The 22277-nt window shown below is 55.9% G+C and overlaps 1 protein-coding gene across 4 annotated transcripts in view; it reads right to left on the bottom strand.

The window, feature by feature from the left end:
• Positions 1–22277, bottom strand: part of LRP1 (LDL receptor related protein 1) — a 177441-nt gene that overhangs the window by 76879 nt on the left and 78285 nt on the right. For all 4 annotated transcript variants that reach the window (XM_065575932.1, XM_065575933.1, XM_065575935.1 and 1 more), the window contains 3 exons: positions 6126–6288; positions 2749–2971; positions 1327–1516 (listed from right to left, as the gene is read on the bottom strand). In XM_065575932.1, coding sequence (XP_065432004.1) covers positions 1327–1516; positions 2749–2971; positions 6126–6288 — 576 coding nt within the window. The remainder of the gene's footprint in view (positions 1–1326; positions 1517–2748; positions 2972–6125; positions 6289–22277) is intronic.

Here is a 22277-nt window from a genome sequence, read left to right as displayed (position 1 = left end):
ACCAGCGAGGACGGGGGCCCATTTCTGCAGCACTCCCAAGCTGGCTTTTGCCAATTCCGCTCCCCGCCCGGCCGGGCGCCTCCAGCGAGCCAGCGTCGCACGGAAACCGGCTCGGATCGCACCACGCTCCCCCCGCGCCCAAATCCACAGCTTAGTTTTGTATTTTGGAAACCGCTGAGCGGGCCGGAGACGCTAAGAGGATTTTAAACTTGCAAATTGATTAACTAAAGGGAAGGCGGGGGGAGAGGGGGACAATCCACCCTGCACTGGAGCCTTTAACCACTCCAAAGGGTTTCTAGCAAACAGGAGCATCAGGCATGGACAGGTTAGCGCCAGAGAGGGGAGGGAACCAGCAGCCGTACGTAAGGGCCATTAATATTTCAAGAGGCCTCATCTGCTCCATTTTCCTTCCCTCTTTTCCGCGAGACGGTAATTAATCAAGCCGGCCTGAGCCCCAGTCGGCGGAGCCGCTAGGGACAGCTGTCATTTCTCTCTCCTGGAGAGACAGCAGAGGGTGGAGACGCGCCAATGAGCAGCAACCGATTAAAATAGCAGCTCGGGCTACGCCAAGCAGAGGAATGAAACACTCAAGAGTCCCGGGGGGTCGGGGGGGAGAATGCGGGAGCCCCACGGGATGACGGCGCTGCTTGGTGCCCGAGCCCCCTCCACAGACAGTGGCTGGGAACCTAGGCCAACATCCACAAAAGTCTGGAGGCTCCTAAAAACCTTCATGGATCTGGGCCCTAGCGGCTGACTCTGTGCTTTAAGGTAGTTCTGTGCCCACACGGGATCAGACAGATGGAGCAGCGGGTCCGACCCCGCACGGGCAGGACACGGGATCGGATGGAGCAGCGGGTCCGACCCCGCACGGGCAGGACACGGGATCGGATGGAGCAGCGGGTCTGACCCCACACGGGCAGGATACGGGATTGGATGGACCAGTGGGTCTGACCCTGCATGGGCAGGCTACAGGACTGGATGGACCGGTGGGTCTGTCCCCACATGGTGGGATACAGCACTAGATGAGGCGCAGAAGTCAGCTCCTACGTCCTTGTGAATCACGTCTAATTTCGAGCCTATGCCCCTCTGCTTTCCTGGAACAATCACGCTCCTTTTCCCGCTGGGCTTTCAGGCACGGAGAACACTTTGCTCAAACAAATAAGCCAGGCCCCAGGGCAGCGCGAAGCCAGACACCGCATTGTCCCGTCCCAGCCCACCAGGAGAACTGACAAGGCCTGCACCTTCGCTGGGCACTTCAATCACTTCCGAGGCTCCCAAGCCCTGACAGGTGAGGGAGGGGCTTGTTCCCGCACGCCAGCCCCTTACCTGTGGGCTGCCGTCGCTGGTGGTAGATATGCAGGGCTCCCCCTTTGTCCACCCTGGTGACCACCTGGTACTCGGTGCTGTTGAAGCGGTTGACCCGGATGACGCTGGTTTTCTGCTGGGCGTTGGCATTGTCCGAGTTGGTGGCGTAGAGGTAGTTCTCGAAGACGGTCAGGCCGTAGAGATGCTCGATCTGAAAGGCACCGCACCGGGGCGAGCATGAGCAGACAGCCTCAGGAGCGGAGCTTGGGATCCCCGCCTCTCACGCCCTCTGAGCACTAGTGCAGAGGGTGGCGCTTAACGCAGCGGCCTCCGGGGCACGATGGGAAACCATGCAAATCTGCCCTGACCACACTAGGGAAAGGAGGCAGGCCGAGCCAGTGGGTCGAGCCATGCACATGTCGGACCCCACTCAGCACCAGAACGGGGTGGGAAATGGTTTTCCCATCCCACGAGAATTTCCCAGATCTAAAAAAAAAACAACTCCTCTTGTTTCTTTTGTAGAAATTAACTCAAATTGCTAAACCAAACAGGCTGTTTGAGCCTTTGCTTTGAAAATGTTTGGCCAGTTTGGAAACTTTGTTTTTCCCCAAAAAACGTTTCCAATTGGGAGATTCCCTGGACCTGCCCCATTCCCGCAAACAGTTTCGGTTTGCACAAACTGGTCTTTTCTGATGAAAAACTGCTTAGTCGGAAAATTCTCAGTCGGCTCGACTGAGCAGCGAGCACAGACAAGGCCGGTCAGTTACGGTTCCACGCCCGTTAAGGACCCACTACAGTGCCTCAGCGTCACACCGGGGCCTCACCGAGGTCTCACTAGTTGCTACACCAGGGATGCTGTTAGAAGGTGCCGGGTAACATGCACTACAACTGTGTGTCCGGGGAGCGGGGGTATCAACCCAGCCAGCATCGCAGGTATTACCGCCTAGACTTCCTGGCCTACAACTCTTGTTCGCGACCATCTTCTAACACACCTGCAAATCCCCATCTAGACACGGCTGCTGGGTTTAAGAGCGGCTCACTTCTATTTAGCTTAAAGCTGCTCCTGCTCGACTTCGGCTACACTTGACTTAAACCAGACTCACAGAGTCCACACCGCCGTGTGCACCAGGGCTTTCAAAATCGCTTTGTTAAATGAATCCGGTGCCACTGTGCCGGCACACAACCCCCGGGGCCAGAAGCCCAAACCTGCTTTGTCACTGCAGGGGTCTGTTTAGGAGCGGGCTGCGCTGCTGAAACTCCTGCGTCTAGACAAGGCCCTAGACCAGGCCAGCGGGGGTATCGAAAGGAAGCAAGAGCCGGGGTAAGCCTTTTGTACAGTGCCCGGCACAGGGCTGGGGCTCTGAGGCAATGCACCTAATAAATAACAGGGACAATGCACAGCTCTGATCTCTAGGGACCCCTCTCTGGCTGGCGCTCGCTCACCAAGATGCCCTGGATGATGGTGTGCCGGTTCTTGCCCTCGTAGTCCACCACCTCGATGTAGTCCAGATAGGCGTCGGCCCAGTACACCAGCCGGCTGACCAGGTCCAGGGTGATGCCATGGGGGAAGACGATCTTGCTATCCACCAGCTTGGTGCGGTTCTGCCCGTCCATGTCGCAGCGCTCCACCTTGGGGATCTGCCCGTAGTCGGTGAAGAAGACTTTTCTGTGGGTGGAGGAAAGAGGGGACATGAGAGCTCAGAGGATGGGGGTGAGAATCTCCACGTGCGCTCAGGTCCACACCCACGCATGCACGCACACACCCACGCACCACTTGCTGCGATTACAAAAGCGTTTATTAGCCTGCTTGCAGGAGGAAGGAAAACTCAGGACCTAGCCACAGGTAAGGAACTTACCAGCTGGGGTCCCTGTACCCAGACGGACTTAGCTGGAGGTCCCAGGACTGTGAGGTTCCCGCCTCAGGCAGGCGGCCGATGGGCTCGTAAGACACACAGGGCGCGGCTTCCAGCCGTAGGCCGGGCAGCCAGCGCAGCTCCCAGCCGCTCAGTCCCAGAGGCAGCTCCGTGGCTGGAGCCCGGCTGTGCCGACGCATTCTCCCTGCAGCGCCGGGAAGCCAGGCCCAGCTGCAGCGGAACCGGAGTAGGATCCCGGCGACAACCCCACAGAAGCTGACCCCGCTGAGCGAGACACCACGCTCGCTGAGGTCAGCCGCCAGCGTTCAGGCCCCGTGACCAGCTACCGTCTGTCACGTGCTGTCTACACTGGAGTTCTTCAACGCACTGTCGGCGGTGCTGCTGTGGTCGTGCTGGTCCCAGGATATTGGAGAGACACGGTGGGTGAGGTCCTAACTTTTATTGGCGCAAATTCCGCCCATGAGAGAGACCAGCTTTGGAGCGACACGGAAAGCTTGTCTCTCCCACCAGCAGACGCTGGTCCAACCAAATATATCCCCTCCCCTCCCTTGTCTCTCTTGGTCAAACTGTGTGAGCTAAAACCATTTTACAAACACGCCCTGTGCGTCAGACAGGCCGCCGGGGCGGAGAAAGACACAGGCCTATGAGGACGACTTGGCGTGAGCGAGGAAAACGGGGCGCTTAGGCCAGGCTTAACTAGCTTGCGTTAGCTAAACCCCAGCACTTTCCCGAACGCGCTCGGAGGGTAGCGGGATTTGAGCAGCTCTGGGGTGCCTTGCTCTTCCGGAGGCGCAAGGAGATTGCATTGAACAGCTGTTCTTTAAACGTCGCAGAGGGATATTCGGTCCAGCCTCAGCACGGTGGGGGCTGGACTAGATGACCTCGCGAGGTCCTGTCCCGCCAGACGTTTCCATGGTTTTATAACGTGGCAACAAGAGCCAGCCAGGAGCTGTGTCCGGCCCCAGCTCATTCTGCTCCCTGGCCGGCCAGAACCCTGCATCCCAAAATGCATCGATTCCAAGACCAGGAGAGACCATTGTGCATAGTACAGGCCAAAGAACGCCCCCAAAATAATTCCTAGAGCAGGTCTCCAGTCCTGAGATCCCCCAGGCTATGCAGCCCGGGATGGCGTTAGGTCTTTGAGCAGCAGCTGATTTTCCAATCCCTCCGCCCCCGCAACTCTGTTTCAGAGTCACCGCTTCCCAGGAGAGAGTCTGCATTTACACGCAGACGTGACCTTCAGTCTCTGCAGCCTCGGCCAACCAGGACAGCAAGTCCACTCAGAAGTACTACTCTGCATCCACAGGAGGGCAAGTCACCCACCAGCTGGAGGCCAGGCCTCGCTAGCTTGCATTAGCTGAGCCCACCTGCACCCCGGCCGCGTCTCCTCCTCTAGACAAGGCCTGACGCGAAAAGCCTGGCGATGAAAAGGTGCTGGGAAAAACAAGCCTCCTTTGTAGCCGATATTTTGTTTGGTCAAGATGAGACCGCCGGGGAATGCACGTGGCTGGAGTTCACACGCGTGTGCACAGAGTACCTGGCAGGATTATACATGCACGCACACACTCACACGCCACCTGGCCAGATTTCACACGCACTTCCATTTCTGCCCACAGCAACGCCTTCCACTCCTGCTCTCGTTTTTTTCTGCAGCTACCAAGCACGCGGCCGGCCTGGCTGATGACTCAGCGTCACCAGACCAGCTCCCCGGCGCACACCATTTCCCAAAAGGCAGCTGCTCGGAGGGCCGTTACCTGAATTGAACACAGGATGTAAAGCTACGTGGAGGGAGAGACGTTCACCCTCCACTGGGGATATGACACATCTTAGTTCCTGAAAACTGTTATGGAGACAGTGCAATCCCGCTGACAGTGGCAGCTCCGTACCGCGTGGGTCAGCGGCTTGCATGTATGAGAGGGGTAAGAACTGAGCTGCCAGCAGAAAATGTCCCGGCCCGACGGGGAAGGAGCCTCACAGATGAGGATCTTTAGCCCTTGCCGGGGGGTTAAGATGAGTTGAGTTTGCCAGGGCTCAAATCAAGATCAGCCCCAAGCCGCACCGCCCCAGGACAGAGAACGGGGCGGGGTCACAAGGCTCCGCCTCCGATGGTCGTTTAAAGCCGGGGTTCTCAACCTTGTTCTTTCTGAGGCCCCCTCAACATGCTATAAAATCTCCACGGCCCAGCTGTGCCACAACTGGGTTTCTGCATATAAAAGCCAGGGCCAGCGTTAAGGGGTAGCAAGCCGGGAAACAGCCCAGGGCACCACACCACAGGGGGCCCCCCCAAAGCGAAGTTGCTCAGGCTTTGGCTTCAGCCCCAGGCGGCGGGCTCGGGGGCCTGGGCTGCAGTCCTGCACAGCGGGGCTTTGGCTTTCTGCCCTGGGCCCTAGCAAGTCTAACACCGGCCGTGCTTGGCGGACCCCCTGGAACCTGCTTGTGGCCCCCAGGGGGCCCCGGGCCCCTGGCTGAGACCCATTGGTTTAAAGGACCCTGGGTATAGAACAGAGCAATAAAAACACCAGGTGGGTTTTGCTGATATTCCCAGGCCTTGGGGGTTCCGGCACTGGACAGAGATCTGGTTTGAGTTCCCAGCTTTGCCGCGGACTCGCCGGGCGACCTGGGGCCGGTCTCTTGTCCTCCCCAGGCATGCCTCCCCGTCTGTGAAATGCGAAGAATGAGCCCTGCGGCCATGCAGGCCCTTGCTAGCGTGACCATCGCTCGCCCTGCGTCTGTGCCACGCCCGGCACAGCCGGGCCCCGATCTCAGCTGGGGCTGACGGGAAATACACCGGGAAGGACCAGGCAGACATGGAGGAAGTTACCCATCTGGGGGAGCCAGGCCCCCTGGCTGGACTGACCAAAGGGCAGCGCCATGGTTTCCTATTGGTTTGTTACGGTCACAGGTCAGGTACCTCGGCTCAGCCGGCCTCTCCTCCCCCCCTCTTACCCCATGGCCGGGTCCAGCGCGATGCCCTTGGGGTTGTACAGCTCCAGGTCGAGCAGCGTGACGCAGGTGTCCCCGCTCCTGTTGCAGACGAAGATCCGGTCGTCGATGTCGTCCACAAAGTAGAAGTTGCCGGTGAGCCAGTCGATGGCCATCTGCTCTACGTCTAGGGTGGGACAAAGGCGGGTTAGGCGGACGGCGAGTGTTGGGGAGCCGGGCGCCGGGAAATCACAACCGCTGGGAGCTGAGCCATTCTGTGATTTCACAGCCCCCATGGGAGCGGAGCTCGGGTCCCCGCCGTGGGCGCTGAGCCCTCGGAAATCTGGTCTGGGCTCTGTGGGCAATCACACCCCGAGGCCGGCACTGCTTGGCCCCTTCCTTGACCAGCCTCCTGCTTTCACCCCCTAGCTGGGGCCCAGCCTACGCGACTGGGGAAGACTCAGAGAAACAGAGGAAATGGAATGGGGGGGGGAGAAGGGGCAGGGAACAGAACAGGGAGGGAAGAGAAACAACAAAGAGAAGGTAGAGCAGACACGCCTAGACAGGAGGATCACCCCATTCTTATGGCTCAGGCCCCACTGGACATTTCAGCTGGGAATCTCTAAGCCACCTAAGGGATTTAGGACCCAACTCCCACAGGCCCTAATCCCCTTTGGAAACACCCCCCAGCTCTGTGTGAGCCTAGCAGCTCCTAATTCCATGCTGCCCCTCCTGGCTTCGGGTCTGACCGCTGCTGGGGCACGTCCCAGGATTAGTGGGAGAGAGGTTTCCAACCCTAGCACACCCCAGCGACGGGCGACATCCAACACACACACGCCGCTGCATGTCCCACGCCCTCCCCCTGCCAGCGAGAGAGAAGGGGAGAGCCGCGGACAACAGGACTCCTCTTCCCGCACCGTCCAGAACAACGGCAGCTGTCAGGCGCTGGCCCTGTCTGAACCCCCGCTGCCAGCCCATGCCTCTCCCCAGCTCCGGCTCATTCTGAGGGTGTTTCTAAATCTGCAGGGTTCACACATGAGTGTTGCTGTCCCAGTGCATGCCTTGCCCCTTCCGTGGGCAGGGTGATCATTGCAGCGGCCAGAGGCCCAGGCTGGGCTAGGTGCTGTATCCACACATGGCGAGCAAGGGGTCCTGCCCTGGAGAACCTGCATGCGAAATACACAAAGGCTGGGAGGGGAAACTGAGGCACGGAGAAGGGAAGCAGCTTGTCCAAGGGCACCCCGCAGAGTTGGGCCGCCTCATTCCCGGGCCAGAGCTGTTGCCCCTAAACCACACGGCCATCCCAAACCTCCAGGCCTACCCCTGCTATGCATCGACAGCACATACAATCAGGTCCTTGGACACATCCTGCAATGCCCCCTGTTATCCCCCACCAGCCGGGGTTTTCCCATCCCCTCGCCGATCTCCCCCCTCTCCAGGAGGTTGCAGAGAGAGTTTAGGGCGGGGGTGACTGCTCCATAGCTCTCCACGTGTCCACGTTGCTAGTCGCCCGCTCCTGCAGGCGATTCCCGCTGGGAGGGGTTGCCAGCACTTTAGAGGACAGGATAGGGGTGGCACTGCTGCGAAGAAGCTCGGGGCCAGAGCGGCTCACAAATTGAACACGAGTCAGCCATGCAAAGCGGTTGTGAAAAAGGCTCGTGTCATCCCGGGGTGTGTGAACGGGAGCCTCATGCAACAGACCCGGGCGGTAACTGTCCCATTCGACTTGGCCCTGGGGAGGCCTCGGCTGGAGGCTGGGCCCGGTTCTGGACCCGCCCGTTACAAGAGAGGTAGATAAATTAGAGGGTCTAGAGGAGAGCAACAAAGACAAAGGGTTCGAACCCCGGAGCTGTGCGGGAAGGTTAAAATCCCTGCGCAGGTTTTGTCTTGAGAAAGGAACCCTGAAGGGGGGCCTGAGAACAGGCTTCAGATCCGTTCAGGGCTGTTCGAACGGGGCTGGGGATTAACTGGAACAGGTTGGGCAAACTCCTGCCAGGACTGGTTGAAACTGACCGGGCCCTGCCTCAGCGCGGGGGGCTGGACTGGACGATCTCTTGAGGTCCCTGCGTTTCTCCGACTCTATGGTTCAAAGCCCCACACGCGGCAGACAGAGGAGCGCGGCTGTGATACAGGCCCGTGAAAAGGAACTTTCCAATGGCTTTCAAGGTCACAGGCAGGACAGCGCTGCACTGATGGGAGAATTGGCTCTAAAAGCCGCAGCCGGGGAGCAATCGTCCAGCGAGGGCCGCATTCACCGCAGCACAAAGCCGGGGCCGGGGGGGGGGAAGCGCTGTGCGGCCGGCAGCGTGCCCGGGCTCCCGCAGGCAAGGCAAGGCGGAGGGGAACCGTGCGGCGTTAATCCGCCCGAGGAGCCGATGCAGGTGAGAGTCGGAACCTGGCACGCTGGGTTTAAGGAGCTGATTAAAAAAAAGAAAGCCCCTTAAATCGGATAAACTCAACGCACCCACCACATTCCTCCCCTGTGAACAGGCCAGCGTTGTGTGGAGCTGGCTTAGGGGGCCCGGGCCGCCTGGTGCAGAGAAATGTCTTCGTTTGACAACCCCCGTTCTTTTTCTTTTCAGGGGGCGGGGGGTTGTGATCTAGCATATAGGATACTGGGCTGGGAGTCAGGACACCTGGGTTCTATCCCAGCTCTGAACTGATTCCTAGTCACTCGCTGATCTAACCACTAGACACCATTCCCCTCCCAAAGCTGGGAACCGACCCCAAGACTCCCCGCCTTCCCTACACTCCAACCACTAGACTCCCCTCCCCTCTTAAAGGATGAAAGAAAACCCAGGTGTCTTGTCCAAGCTGTCAGAGGAAGGGGCTGTGTATGACAACTTTTGGGGTTTGATCCTATCTCTGGGAGGGGGAGAGCGAAAAGAACCCAGAAGTCCTGGATCCCAGTCCCTTCATCTGGCCTTCCTCTGTCTTGTCTACTGAGATGGTGAGCTCTTCGGGACAGGGACTTTCTACTACTCGGGTGTTTCTTAGACCCTCTGTAGCCTGTTTCTTTTCTTTCTTAACACGAAACATCTCCAAGGTGAGTAACTGCTTTGTTCAACTCCCAGCAGTGTGTAAGGAAGGCTGCAAATCTCATTAAAAAACAAACAAAAAAAACAGACAGATGCACAAGTTACATTTACAAGGCACTTAAGCCAGAGATGGCCCAGTAAGGGCCGAATGAATCAGTCTCCCCGGCGCCCCCTTGGATAGCACCCATGGGTCTGTAATCCAAACAGAAAGCAGCCGGGGTGAGGGTCAATTTACAAAACCCACCGCTAGGAAGGAGGGGGAAAGGCTCTGGAAATATTTTTGGTGGCCGGTAGCAAGATTTGTCACAAAGACAGTGCCAAGACTGACACAAATCACGGCAAAGCATCAACTCCCAGCGTCTAACCACTTCCTCTCCGGCCCCAGCCTCGGCTGCAGAGCGGATGGTTCTTGAGCGAATCTCAGATAAGGCCAAACAGGCCGACTGTGCCCAGCACCAAGGGAGGAGAAACTCAACACAGCCTGCAAAGGGACCAGGAGACCCTTAGGGACCAAGAGGGGAGAACAAGGCAGCGAGGGAGGGGAGGGGGCCAAAGGACAAAACTCCATCAGTAAAACAGCATCCGTCGATTGTCTCGTGCTACCAGGGCGTTTCCCACAGCTTTCCCGTGGTTAAAGGACAGCCAGCACGTTCATGTTAACCCAGCCTTCTTGGGCCAAACAGTGAGAAGGCCAAACCAGAAGCACGCCTTCACCGCGAGAGCTGCTGAAGAGGACATTGGGGATAGAATCCACCTTTGCTGAAACCCTGGGGGCAAGTGGGGAGTTGCTCAGATACCACAGTGACGGTCACCATCGATTAGATAGATAGAGGGGATGTATGGAGACAGACAGATAAGAAATTCTTTCTGCTAATGTAAGTCCTGTTGATGAGGGTCACCACTTATAATCTGACAGGAACTTCTATCCATCCATCCATCCATCTACCCATCTCCATCCTCTCTATCCATCTAGCTTCCTCCACACACACCCACATTTGGGTCTATCATTCTACCCCATATGTACCCGTCCATCTATCTACAGACCACTGCCACCAGCGTTGGTCCCTTTGTGCTCCCCTGCCCGTCTGTCCGTCTCCACCTGCCTCCTCTTGCCTTCTCCTTCGATTGTGAGCTCTTCAGTGTAGGGACCCTGGAGTTTATACAGCACCTTGGGCTGTGGACTGCTGGCCCATGACGGTAACACCACCTACCCATCAATACTTCTCTCTCCATCTGGGCTAGTGATCTACCCTTCCCCCTTATAGACCCTCACAATCTAGATACGGTTTTTCAAAAGCGCCCCTGCCTGTAGGCACTCGGGATGCCAGGGACCCTGCGTTTGGAAGTTCCCTCGCCCACCCATTGCGTGAACCCATCCAGCTCCGACGACGTAAGATCTTCCCCTCCCCACCCAGTTGTGTAGCAGTCAGGGCAGACTCTGGCCATAGCAGGCCTCTTGCCGCGCTCCTAGGACGCTTGGCCCTTGAATACGGGCCGGGCTTGCTGACCATGAAACCCGACTCACTGCAAATAACATGCAGAAAACCCTCTCCCCAGTGCCGGGTAAACGGCGGCATGAGATTTTCCGGCCGGAATCCCCACGCGTGTAAATCGCGGTGTTCTGAGCGGCGGCCAGGCAGCGGGGACCTGCCAGCAGCTGGCTGGATTCCAGCAGGAGCGGGGGGCTCACTGCAGTATATCAGAATTGAAGGGTCTCTCTTTAAATAGTCTGTGGACCTTGTAGTGGGGTCTCATTTTCTTCTCTTCCAGAAGCCACCAGAACCCGGCACGGGCCACAGGTAGCTGCGTCCTGTATATAAACACCAGAATTCGAGGAGGGACCTTCAAATTTTATACGTTGAGTACAGAGCGAAGACCTAGCAAGGCCGAGGCCGGGGCCGGCCAGCACCCCCCACCCTTCAGCTGGGTCACCCACCCGCCGATCCCATTGCCAGGGGCGGCAAGACCTGCTCACGCTGGAAATCCAGGCTCCTTTTAATGACTCGTTAGTGGCTGATGCAGACCCGAGAGGTCCAGCCGCATCAGCGGAAGGCGTTTTCGGTGCAACGTGCAACATCCGTTATTAACCCTTTATAGTCTGCAGCCGTGTCATAAAAAAACCCTCAACATACAGGGTGGCCACAAGGTCTCACTTCACAGAAGCCAGGAGCGACCCGACCCACGGGGACAACGAGCGGGCGGCATTCCTGGAGATGAAGGCCAGGCCGGGCTTAGGATATTAGGTAGCCAGGCCAGGCAGGGGCTGCCGCATCATGTGTCACTGGACACAATCGCTGCTGCGAGGGTGGAGGCCAAGAGAGACAAAATCTGCCCTAACCGGCTGGTGGCTGGATCCCAACACACACACGGGTGGACGAGGGGGAGATAGGGAACGAGACGGGCTTGTTTTGGGGGGTCAATTCTCTGCCGCAGCACGGGTGACTTTGGGCAAGCCACGCCCCCCCCCCGTAAGATGGTCCCTCTTCCCAGGTCTCTGGGGGCGGGGGGCTTGTCTCACCTGAGCTGGCTGTGCACAGCGCCCAGCTGTGAAATGACAGTGATCCCAGCCCAACGCCGGGCACTGCATCACATGGCCCTGGGACAACGCCCTTCAGACCAAAAAAAACTGCTCGACGGCCGCGACGTTGCCAGAAAACGCCCGACAGGCGCGTCAGGCCAGGCTCCGGCCGTGGCTACTCTCGCCCGCCATCGCCCTTTCAAGCCACTGGCTTCCGGCACCACAGCCTCATCCCCCCGCTGAAGGCGATGAAAGGCTGAACAGCCCAAGCAACGCACGCGCCCCCACTGCCGCGCCGGGAGGTGACGCGGGCCGACCCCACTCTGCCTGCTTTGGGGCATGCCCTGGGAGGGCCACTAGCTCTCTGCTAAAAGCCAGCATCACTTGGTGCTCCTGGTTTCCGGGGAGGGGAACAATTAAGGAGTTGCACCCTAACTTTTAATATCGCCGTTCTGCTGAATCATCCCATTTGACCCTGGCGTGCTCCCCTCCCTCGACAGCTGTGACCCCACCGACCCCTGGGGGGTGCTGCCTTCCTCCAGCATCTGTCCAGCTGCCTGACCCAGGCCGTCCATAGTCCTCCCGTCCCCCCCAGCCCGGATTCATTAACATCTGACCAAGGGAAGGGGGTGGGGAAGAGACCCACCCACACGGCTTTGGGGGGGGGAAGGGCCTACCACAGGGATTTAGAATGGGCGCTTTCTGGCCCCCGGCTAGTCACAGGACCGGTGCAGACAGAGAGAGAGAAAGAGAAAGAAGGAAAAACCACACATGCACATTACAAAGAACGACGCGTGAAGGTTTATCGCCCCATCTTCTGGAACCTGCCTGCAGCAACTTTGGGAGGACAGGACATCAGGGATTCTTCCTGGCCTGAAACCCCCCACACCCCGCTGGCTGGCGGAAAAGGACGCGTCGATCAGTCAGGTGACGTCTACAGTCAGGGGCGCGTCTCTGATCAGTTGGTCTGACCTCCCGTGTGGCCCAAGCTGGGATGGCGCCGGCCTTGGTGTGAAGAGAACTGGATTCTGCTCCCAACTCTGCCACTTCCCCTCTGTTCCTCTCCCACCCCTCACCTAGTTAAACTGTCAGCTCTTCTGGGCAGGAATTCTCTCTCTCTCTCTCTGGGCACGTACAGCTCCTAGCACCATGGGGCCAGATAGGGGCATCTTTAGCTACTATGGGAATAATATAAGAGCAAAGGGGGACTCGTGTCCTGCAAACTGCAAGGAGTCTGGTATCAAATGCAACCCGGGCCTCAAGCTGCGGCTGGTTCGAAATTCCTGGGCATTCTTGCCGTTAGCGGCTGGGAGAAGCTGCGTTGATCAGGCCGTCCAGCGTCTCCCGGGCTGTATTTTTGCAGCTGGAAAGCATTACGCTTCCTCAAAGGCTTTTGTTTTTCAAACTGCTCCTTTTCTCCCCCTCCCCCCACTTGCTGGAATCCGGATTTTTACCATTATTATTCTTACATTCCGCTCTTTCTTGTAGCCTCAGCTAAACTGAGATTTCCTTTCGGGCTTTTGTTGGAAGCTAATTCGCCCAGATCTATTTTTAACCACTAATGTTAGCTTGGAAAGAGCTTTCCCCTCCTCCCCTCCAGCCCCCACTCACCACCCGGCTTTGGGGGAAAACACTGGACATGTAAAATTGTTTTTAAAAACCCTTCGCCCGGCCCTTCTCTTCGACCCTCCATGCCCGGAGAATTCGGAAATGCTGCTCAGAACGATCAGGGGGCCGGAGCCAGGAGGCCAGGCCTAACCCTGGAAAGCGGGGCTGGTAGAGCTGTCCTGACCCCACTACCCAGCAAAGCACGCTGAGGGGTGGACGTAGCTTTTACAGGCAAAACTGGGCTTTGGGCAGGGTACATTATTCCAGCCCTCCCAAGCCAACTACGCTGCACAGGCAAAGGTGCAAATTTGCGCTTTGCACCCCGGCCAACATGGTTGTGTTGGCAGAAGTCTAGCGTAGAGTTGGCCTAGGCCTGCTCTAGGCCATTAATGGGCCCGCAAACAGCCCCTGCCCTGCGTGGAGTGGACGTGAGAGCTCTGCTGTCGTACAAGGGGCAGATCAGAGATGTGGCCAGGGTGCTCTGGGCGTTCTCGGGTATCCTCTGCTTACCATGACCCCTGGGAAAGTTAGAGCAGCCCTGGGGCTGCTCTAACTTCGGTGGGCAGCAGGGTCTGAATGGCCCAAGAATACAGGGAGCACAGAGTTAACTTAAAACACCCACCGCTGTCTTTTGTGTTATGCCTCAAGGACGCCCAATCCTGCCACGACAGCCCAGAGCAACATGTCTCTGGCTACCCATGGATGCAGGGCTCTCTACACCAGAGGATGCAACTGCACGAGCAGGAGCCAGTGGGGGACACAGTGTAGCCTAAAGGATAAAGCACTTAACTGGGGGGTCAGGAGAGCTGGATTCAATTCCCACCTCTGCTGCTGGCCTGAGGCGTGACCCAGGGCAAGTCACTTCCCTTCTCTGGGCTTCAGTTTTGCCGTGTGTAAACAGGGATACTGATACTTTGTCCGGCACTTTGAGATCTGCTGATAAACAGCATTTCCCCCCTCTCCCCTCCCCCATCAGTGTTCTCAAAGCTGTGGAAATAGGGTTAGTTAATAATTTGCTACCCTAAGTAAACAAAGAGTAATCAAAGAATAGGACCTACAAATAAACACAACCTTTGTTTGATATATCAAGCAGACAAAGTTCAGATTCTTTTGGGGGGTTTTTTTTTAATTCCACCTGGGAAATCGATCCCTATTTTCAGATAAAGCCGTGTCTATTGTCTAGAGAGCCTCCACCTGGACCTTTAGACCTGCCACTTGTTTGTCTTTCATTAGCCCCCAGGACCCCACTGTCTACTGGGTCTGGATCCAGGCTGGGTTAACTGTATTTCAGCTGAAATGTAACAAAACTCGCCTATCATCTGGAGACATTCTCCCGAATGTATCGGACCTCATTCATCTCTGATCTCCCCTGGCATACCACCATCCGCTTTCTCCTGATCCCTGCAACCCTGAGTGCAAGCCTCCCTTCTCATCTACAAAGCAAGGAAAGACAAGATGGAATAGCCACACCCTTGCCCCGCTCAGAGGAACAGGTACTTCTTAGTCATCCTTGGTTTGATGGATGAAAGCAGCACAAATGGCAAAGTCAAACATCTGGATCGAGGCAACGTACAAATGGATCCCAATCGAAAGGCCGGGGAGAAGAGTCCGGGATTCAAGAAGAGGGTTTAACCCCATGTATTAAGGTCACAGCAGCACCTAGAAGGTGCATCTAAATCTGTTCCCCACTAAGTTAGACCCAGAGTGACAGGCAGGCCCTGCGGCAAATAGTTTGCAATTTAACCAGGAGGGGTTATTACCTCTGGTTTCTGGCGGGGGGACGAACGCACAGAGAAAAGGTCCCACACAGCATCTGTAGCAGAGGTAGGAACCAAACCCATTTTCCAAACCCATCCTTCCTCTTGGGTTCTATCCTCTTGGAGGACAATTACCAGCTAGTACATTTCCCCATCTTTGGTCACCAGGAAAAAAAGATTTGGACTCAAGTTCTCCACCTTGCTTTGACATTTTGGTTTTTACAAAACAAATTTCGACATGTAAGTCTAAGTGCCAAAGAATGGTGCGGCTGAGGGGCTGGGTTTTTTTTGTTTTTTTTTTTTAAAGAATTCCTGGAAGAGGAGCCGGCTTCTAGGAATTGCCTTTTAATTTTGCCAGTGTAGCTGATTTCTAATCTAACTAAACTTGTTATGTTGAAAAAGCAGCTTACAACGTGCGTCACTCATGTCCACTACTAGCATTTTCCATAACTCAGATGTACCTTGGGGATGGTGCAATTTTTTTCCCTTTTTTTGGGGCAGCACCAAAAAAAAAAAAAAAAAACCATCATCTTATTGTGCAAGAGACCCATTGCTCAATGCAGGCAGCCGGCAGCGTCATTCAGCAATTGTGTCCGGGGTCTGGGGCAGATGTTTTCCTGGTTTGGAGCCTGTTAAAACAGTGCTGCCAAGCAATGGTTTAAAAAGTCTCTTCCTTAAAAGAGTTGCAGTCTGGTGGGTTTATTGCACAGCTGTCCAGCGGGAGGGTTGAAAGGAAGCCCTGGGTAACTTCAGCAGTAAGGCCCCGATTCAGCAAACCACTGGGGGTTGATCCTTTGCCACTGACGTCACCATACGCAGGATCATGCTTATGAATAACACTTAGCTCCTATCTAGCGCTTTGCATCCACCGATCTCAAAGCACTTCACTTTAACCCCGTTTTTCAGCGCTTGTCCAAAGGTGCCAGCAGGCCAGTACCAGAACCGGGACTAGAACCCCGGTTCCTTGAGTCCCAGTCCACTAAGCCACATTGTCTCCCCTTAAATATATCCCCTATTAGGGCAAAGCCTGTGGTAAGCTGGATATTTTTCAGCTAAACAGATTTCCAAGTAGAAAGGAAAATTAATCTCTGTACATGAAACAGCATCTTTCCCTTCCAACAGATCCCAAAGTGTTTTACAGTCAACTTCTCCCAGAATCGCTTCACATCTCCCTCTGAAACGCAGCCCCCTCTGGGGTGCGACACGGCAGCTGTTTAACAGTGCACAGCAGTGCAACCGTTTTGGATACGGATGCGAAGACTCCAAGCGAGGGGATCTTTGTAATAAGGACCCAATTGTCAGAACCTCGCCCTTTTGTCCTGGGCGACCATGGGCCAGTCATTTAATGTCTCTCTGCTTCAGTTTTCCCACTAACCCTTCCTTTCTCCCATCCTCAGTGTGTCTTGTCTAATTACCATTGGGAACTCTTTGGTGCAGGGACTGTCTTTTTGTTCTGCGTTTGTACAGCGCCTAGCGCACGGGGGAACTCAAGTAATATGAACTTGGGGAAAAGAAACTCATCTAGCTCGTGGCTTCAGTAGGTCAGTGGTTTACGAGAACATGAGAGTTAGATGCTCCACAGCAGGAGATTAATCATGGCCTGAAATAGAAAGGAAGTGAGTCTGCACTAATCTTCCAAAAGGAAAACAAATGATTTCAACACAGCTTTGAAACGGCTGCAATAAAGTCTGTGGAATTCACAGCCCTGAGATACGGGACAAGCACCATGGTGCCCTTTGGGAAGGGAAGTCAGTTAAGAGCGATTAATGTGCATAGACTCGGAGGTCCCTGAAAAATATCATTCAGCAGGAAAACAAGCTTCATGGCATCCACTGATCACTTGCTAGTGGTCAGGAAGGATTTTGAGTTGGACAGGTGCCAGGTCAGAAGGCTTCTCTCAGGGAAGGTGCCGTTATTACCACTCCCTGTGCTATCCTCTCCTACGAGACATCCGACTGGCTCCTGCAGATGAATGTCCACGGAGGCCTGGCAGGAAGGATGGAGCTGGGGCGCAGATCCGCTGTTGAGATGAGTCGGAGGCTGGAGGGATGCTATTTTTTTTTTTAAATCAGAATTATGTCATTATATTTTAGCCGTCTTCTACAGCGGACAACCCACCCACACTCCTTGTCTAAGGGCCCAAGCACTCCAGGTTTCTCTCTTGTAGAAAATGTCCCACTGATTTCATTACCCTGGCTCAAGTGCCCAATGCCGAAGCCGTTTTCACTGCACCGATACTGGTTTGGCTTCATTCCGTAAACCACCAGCTTGAGCTAAACTGGTTCATGTGCTGGTTGGACTGGAGTCACTGGCTACTGGGCTAAACACAGCAGGGCCCAGGTGGAAATCCACCAGCCTATATTATACAGGAGATCAGATGAGATGATGGAACGGTTCCTGGTTAAGCTACACACCTTCTGTGCACACCAGCCCTTACCCAGGGGAGTCCCTTTACTGTTCTGAACTGATTTCAAGAGGATTTCTCACCCACGGAGCTGACATCTTTTCAACAAAAAGTCAAAGATGTTCTGGGGAGGAAAAGACTCCCGACCCGCGCCAGCGCACGGTGGCAGGGGGAGGCCCTAGTGCCTGGGTGAAATCTTGGCTCCACTGAAAGCAATGGGAGTTTGGATGTCAAGAGGGCCAGAATTTCACTCATCCATCGCTGCAGACAGCTACACGGGAGGGACTAGCCCCGTGGAAGAGAAAAGTACCAAAACTCTAACCAAGAGCAAGCAGCTGGCGTCGCCCCCCCCTGCCTGGGTTTGTTATTCGACTCTTCCGCAGCCACCAAAACCCACCCGAGCCCGATGAGAAACTAACGGGCTGGGGGGGCAGGGATGGGACGGTCCATCCAGTGCTGCTTTGTAACTAAGCCACACGCTGCAGGGTCAAATGCAATCATTTAAAAAAAAAAAAATCAATTGGAAAGTAGTTTCTAGGGAATAAAAACTTGGAAAACAGACTCGAGTGCAAATGTTTTGGTTCAAAAACGCCCCCAAAAGGGGAACGAAAGCGTCTCAGGAATGCAGTCCCCAGGCGCTCTCAAATACACTGGTTTCCTTTTTTTTTTTTTTAAGGAATGATCCCTTGGATACATGTACATAATACCATAATCTGAAGGAATTTCTCTCCCCCTCCTCCTCACACCCTCCCCACTGAGAACAAGACACGCTCTGTAGCGGCAAAATACTTGATGGATAAACATTGCCCCCAGGGGACAATTTTCCTTAATTAAAAAGTATGTTAACGGGACATGCAGGAGACAAACGTCAGGCGTCCTGCCCTCAGAGGATCACAGAAACGTGAGACTGGAAGGGCCCTCAGGAGGTCAGCTAGCCCGGCTCCCCGTGCTGAGGCAGGCCTACGTCTACCTTTCTCGAGCTGCCATAACTTATGGGGTACACGTATAGCTAGCACTGGCGATCCCCATCCCACTATTCTGTAGCGGCCCCTGAAGAGACAGCAGCGTCCCGGCCTGTCTGGCCTGCGAAGGCTGTTTCCCAACAGGCCGTGCTGGGGGCAGGATTCAGGGGGGGAGGCGGTGGACAAATTGAGCATTGGGATGAGCTCAGCTGTCATTTCTCAGCAGCAATCCAGTAGCACCTAGAAGCCAGGACCCTGCTGTGCTGGGAGCTGAACCAACTTACAGATCTCTGCCCCCAACGAGCTTACACTAGAAGGCCTCCAAACGAAGCGCAGAGTTCCCCGAAGCCCCCAGCAGTTCTCAATGGATGGCTGCTAGGGGCTGATGGCTTTGGAGTAATCCGGCTATTTGAAAACCTGGCCCCAATTTCGGGTGCTGAGTCGGCCATGTACATCTGCTGAACCCAGGGCTTATGATGGACGTGGAGTGGGAACCTTTCTACAACTCTCCATCGCTGCCGAGAAAAGTCACAGGGAGCAGACGAAGGCACAAGAAGATCCGCTGACTGGGAATTGAAGCCAGAAAAATTCCACAGTGGCAATAAAGGCACAAATTTTAAAGCGTCGCGGTAACTGATCAGTGGGGGGGCTGGACCGAGAGGAGCTGGGATCTCCATTGCTCAAGTGGAGGGTTTTCTCCAAGAGACGCTCTAGACTCGGCCGGTTCCAGGCAGGGACCACGGGGTGGAAATGCAGGGCCTGCATTGTTCAGCAGGACACCAGGGTCCCGTCTGGCCTTTACTTTTGAGCCACGATTCTTGTGGGGTTAACAATCGGGTCTCTCTTCACAGCCTGCTCGGGGACTGCTCCTCCCCACCGCGCTGCGAGAAAACCGGGCAGAGGCATCGCCCGCCCTGGGAGATGGGAGCACATCCAGGCTTTGTTCATCTGCGAGCAGGACTGTGTGAGGATGGAATTAAGAACTGGGACCCTACAGAGAGAGACGGCCCAGATGCACCCTCCATGTGCGATCAATTCTTCACAGACAGCCCGAGAAAAACCGCTTCTGAGCGATAGGGATGGGCTTGTTTACATCACGTATTACTCTTTTAAAGCGCGTATAGCCCCCGACGCTGCGGCCTAGTGCAGTTACTCGACGACCGGGCCATGGACCGGCACTGGTCCCTCAGATCGCCCTGACACGGTGTCAGACAGCAGCAAGCCAGTCCCTGGTATCAGAAAGGTTGAGGATCACTGGTCTCGTGGGCTGGGACTCCAGGGACCTGGCTTCTGGGCCTAGGAGTGGAAGGCTGGCCGACCATACTGGTGCCATCCCCGCCAACCTGGGTTCTAGTCTCTGCTGCAGATTTTTGCACCGTCAAAAGAGCCCGACTGAGTGCCGTAACCCATGCCCACTGCCTCCAGGCCCCGGGCCGCCTCCTCCCACCGCAGCCGATGCCTCCTGGCCCAAGACGGGCTGCAGCAGGAAAGCCAGGGCAAGGGGGCGCCAAGGGGCCAATGAGACCATGTTTTACCCCCCAGCAACGCTGTTCAACAGAATCAGGCGCCTGCGTGCAGAGAGAGAGAGCAGCAGGGTCGGGATTGCCAGGGTGGCTTTTACCGACCGTCTTCTTACGAGGGAAAAGCCACAACGCTGGTCGTGGGGAGAGAGAGCCTGGGAGAGCCCAGCGGGGCTATGCCAGGCGGAAGTCAGGTTAAATTCTGGCCCTAACGTGTCTTCGCCGGTTCAGTGAGAAAGACAAAGGACAGATGGACAGAGAGATGGGAATGGACAGACAGAGGGATGGGGATAGGGGTAAAAGACGGCTAAACAAACATATTACTCCCATTTCAAACACAACACGTAACAAGATGCAGAGCACGCAGCCCCAGCCAGGAGAGGAATCCAATTACCAAGATAATTAGCTCCAGTCACCTGGCAATGCAGCTCGCCCCACACGGCACCACCCCTCGGACCTGCGTGGGAAATCGCCATTCCGGAAGGTACCTGTGCTTGGGGCATAAAGACAGGCCCGCCCCACCCCCGTCCCCGGGCTATCAATCGGGCGTCTTTCGCCAGGGTGCACAATCACCGCGGAAAGGAATGACCCGCCCGTGCCTGGGCTGCAAGTCGCTGCGGAGGCCGGGATGGGAATGCGTTGGGCAGCTCTCGCGTGTGGGTTCTGACAGCTGTCTAACAAGCCCGCTGCCCCCTCGTGAAGCCAACGCTCTGAGGTAACCTGAGACTTCGCTGACTTTTTTTTAAGATAAAATCTTAATACAGCCCATTTAACCAGGCCTTGACAGCTGGCGCCCTGCCAGGCTGCAGAGCCCGGAGTAGCTGGTCCCTCGGAAGTTGAACTCTGGGTCCTAGGAATGGAAAAAAGGCAACAAAATCTCCGTCTCCTGCCACTTTAACGCTTGAAGGACCGGGTGGCAGCCGCTCCCCCAGCTCAGTGCTCGGGACGCCGCAGCTCTGCCGCGCAGGGAATTCGGACGTTACCTCGGAGAGGAAATCCGGATAAGCCCTGCAAAGGGCTTTGCCTTAATAGAAAAATCTCTCCTGCCTAGAAAAATGTCCTGCCCCAGGTACGGCATCTGCTCGCTCCCTGACCACAGCCCGCCCAGGCTCCGGGAGATGGCTGCTCCGTGTTCCCTCGCCGGCCGGCTACGGTGGGCTCAGGAGAGATTTCAAGCCAAGCAACGAGCGGGAGCCGGTCAAGTGGCCACGGGGCCCTTTAAAGCCAGCCCGGGAAGGTTTGTCTCACGCAGGGCTCGCAGCGCTTCGGGAGTGGCAAGGGAAGCCCTGTGCTCTGTCCCAGCCCTGCACTTTGGGCAAGTCTTTCCACCACTCCTAGGAAGGTTCCCCACGAGCTACCCCCTCCAGGGCATGCTGCCCCTAGGAAAGCTCTTGGCACCAACATGCTCCTTCGCTAGCCCAAGATACGGCACACGCGGCCCCGCCGGCTACATCTACTGGACTGACGCCAAGTCGCTGGAGCCAGACAAGAGCCTCCAACGGCCCCAGCCTCCGACCGCGGCCTCATCTGAGCCCCCGGAAAAAACACGCTTCATCTCCAGCGGTCCTAATGAGCTGGTTACAAGAGGGGTCCCCGCTTCTGGGACGGGCAGCGGGGAGCTGATCCCTGCCAGTTCACAGCACCGAATCCCAGACGGGAGAGAAGCACTTGGCCACATGTAGTCCACTTCCCTCAGCGCTCTCCCCTCGACGCAGCTTCCCAATTACATCCCCGAACCAACTGCGTCAAAAGAATCGGACAGTTGCAAAGCCACACGCCACCTTAATGATGCGGTGTATTATGGCAGCCCCTAGGCCCAGGACCCACCCTGTGCTAGGCAGTGGTGGAGGCATGGACAGAATCCAGTTCTCCAGAATAGCATGCAGCTACCTAAACCACCAGACAATCCTGTCCCTCTCTGCTGGCCCGACCCGTGTGTTGGTGCTGAGAGTTATGTTCCCTGCTCCTAAAAAACCCGCACTGGGTCAGACCAAAGGTCCATCTACCCCAGTATCCTGTCTTCCGACAGCAGCTAATGCCAGGTGCCCCAGAGGGAATGAACAGAACAGGGAATCATCACGTGATCCATTCCCAGTCACCCATTCCCAGCTTCAGGCAAACAGAGGCTAGGGACACCATCCCCGCTCATCCTGGCTAATAGCCATTGATGGAGCTATCCATCATGAGCTTATCTAGTTCTTTTTGGAACCCTGTGATAGTCTTGGCCTTCACAACATCCTCTGGCAAGGAGTTCCACAGGTTGACTGTGCGTTGTGTGAAGAAATACTGCCTTTTGTTTGTTTTTAACCTGCTGCCTGTTCATTTCATTTGGTGAACACTAGTTCTTGTGTTATGAGGAGTAAATAACA

This window comes from Chrysemys picta, chromosome 22 (genome assembly GCF_011386835.1).
Source record: "Chrysemys picta bellii isolate R12L10 chromosome 22, ASM1138683v2, whole genome shotgun sequence".
NCBI classification, from domain to species: Eukaryota; Metazoa; Chordata; order Testudines; family Emydidae; genus Chrysemys; species Chrysemys picta.
This window is presented reverse-complemented; position numbering and strand designations above follow the sequence as displayed.